This window comes from Orycteropus afer, unplaced genomic scaffold, assembly GCF_000298275.1.
Source record: "Orycteropus afer afer isolate SDZICR_OR568_19922 unplaced genomic scaffold, OryAfe1.0 scaffold00647, whole genome shotgun sequence".
Classification (NCBI taxonomy): domain Eukaryota; kingdom Metazoa; phylum Chordata; class Mammalia; order Tubulidentata; family Orycteropodidae; genus Orycteropus; species Orycteropus afer.
Genome location: NW_006922234.1, coordinates 781,656 through 783,212, shown reverse-complemented (window position 1 = coordinate 783,212; position 1,557 = coordinate 781,656). Strand labels below are relative to the sequence as shown.

At 39.0% G+C, this 1,557-nt stretch overlaps 1 protein-coding gene across 1 annotated transcript in view; it reads left to right on the top strand.

The window, feature by feature from the left end:
* Positions 1-1,557, top strand: part of VBP1 (VHL binding protein 1) — an 18,684-nt gene that overhangs the window by 2,779 nt on the left and 14,348 nt on the right. The window contains exon 2 of the mRNA XM_007956640.2: positions 1,425-1,549. Within this exon, the coding sequence (XP_007954831.1) occupies positions 1,425-1,549 (125 nt within the window). The remainder of the gene's footprint in view (positions 1-1,424; positions 1,550-1,557) is intronic.

The window sequence follows — 1,557 nt, the reverse complement described above, 5'->3', positions numbered from 1 at the left end:
AAACATTTTAAAGCGTGCTAGCTCATCTATCTAATCCTCTGTGAGGAAAAGTTGCTTTTATTTCATTCTTACAGATGAGGTTAAATAACTTCCCCAGGGTCAGCTAGTAAGTGGTGAAGCCTGGGTTCAAATCAGGCAGCCCTGTCTCTTAAGCACAATCCCACGCTCCTGTAGTGCATGCTGACTGCTAGGCTCTCAGCTCCTAGTAGCATGTACCATGTGCTAGAAGCAGATGGCTTTCTGTTCCCTTGTTAGGAAGATGTATCATCTCCATTTCCACACAAAGCTCCGCCGTTTACTCTCAGCCTTACCTTTTCAATGACTTTCAAGGAGCTTCTAGCTTGGTGGCTTCAGAGTTGACTCCTTGGCTGTGTTTCTCTTCCTTCTTTCATCCTGCTTTGTTTGGCCAAAATAGGCCCTTACAGCTAGTAAGCCCGGTTAAGAATAATGATATGGAAATCCTCAGAAGCTATAAGATTATCGAGTTTAAGTTATTTGTAATGAAGAACTAAAATCCTTTAAAGTACTAGAGGGCTCCTTTTAGACTCTCTTCATGTTTCCATATATTTTCATCTAGTTCCTGATTGTTATTGAATTAATTAGCAAATTGCTATTTGGTTTCACTGTTTTTCTTCGGCTTCATTATTCCTGTTACACGATGTGTGTCTTTTAGGTTGACTTTATTTCAGCTGCTTGGTCTGGAAGCAGGGTTTTGTGGCTTGCCTGGGAAGCCTAATGACCATATTTAGCATGATTTCTGTGGCAGCACTTGTTGAGTTAGAAACAAAATAATGAAATTGATCATTTCAGCCTGTTGAGTCATTGTGCTTAGGTCACAATAGACAGTGCTTGTTAGTGAATTTTCCTCTTCACTACCAGAGCTGCTGGGGGCATGCATAAAGCAGGCAAGGCCATCTTTGTTTTCCTACTTATAAATATAAATTAAAAAGAGGACAGTGAAGGAAGAATAAATGAGCTACATCATCTCTGTGTACTGTCTGAAATAGAGGAGCTCGGGTGGCGCAGTGGTTAAAGTATTTGCTAACCAAAAGGTCAGTGGTTTGAACCCACTAGCTGCTCTGTGGGAGAAAGATGAGGCAGTCTATTTCTGTAAAGGTTGACAGCCTTGAAAACCCTATGGGACAGCTCTACTCTGTCCCATAGGGTTGCGGTGAGTTGGAATCAACTTGAAGGCACTGGGTTTGGGTTTGGGTTTGAAATTGTCTCTAACTTTTTATAACTGCAATTGTAGTTAAAAAAAAACTTTTGGAAAAAAATTCAAAACAACAGAAACCTTTGGAGGAAAAGAAACACAACCTTTTTTTTTTCAGCTGTTATATTTTAATAAAGGAGTCAAAAAATCAAAGTAGCGTGAAGTCTAAGATTTTTAATACTACTTATATCTTTTTTTTTTTCTATTAAAGGAAGATGTAGATTCCTTCATGAAACAGCCTGGGAATGAAACTGCAGATATAGTACTAAAGAAGTTGGATGAACAGTACCAGAAGTATAAGTTTATGGAACTCAACCTTGGTCAAAAGAAAAGGAGGTAAGTGC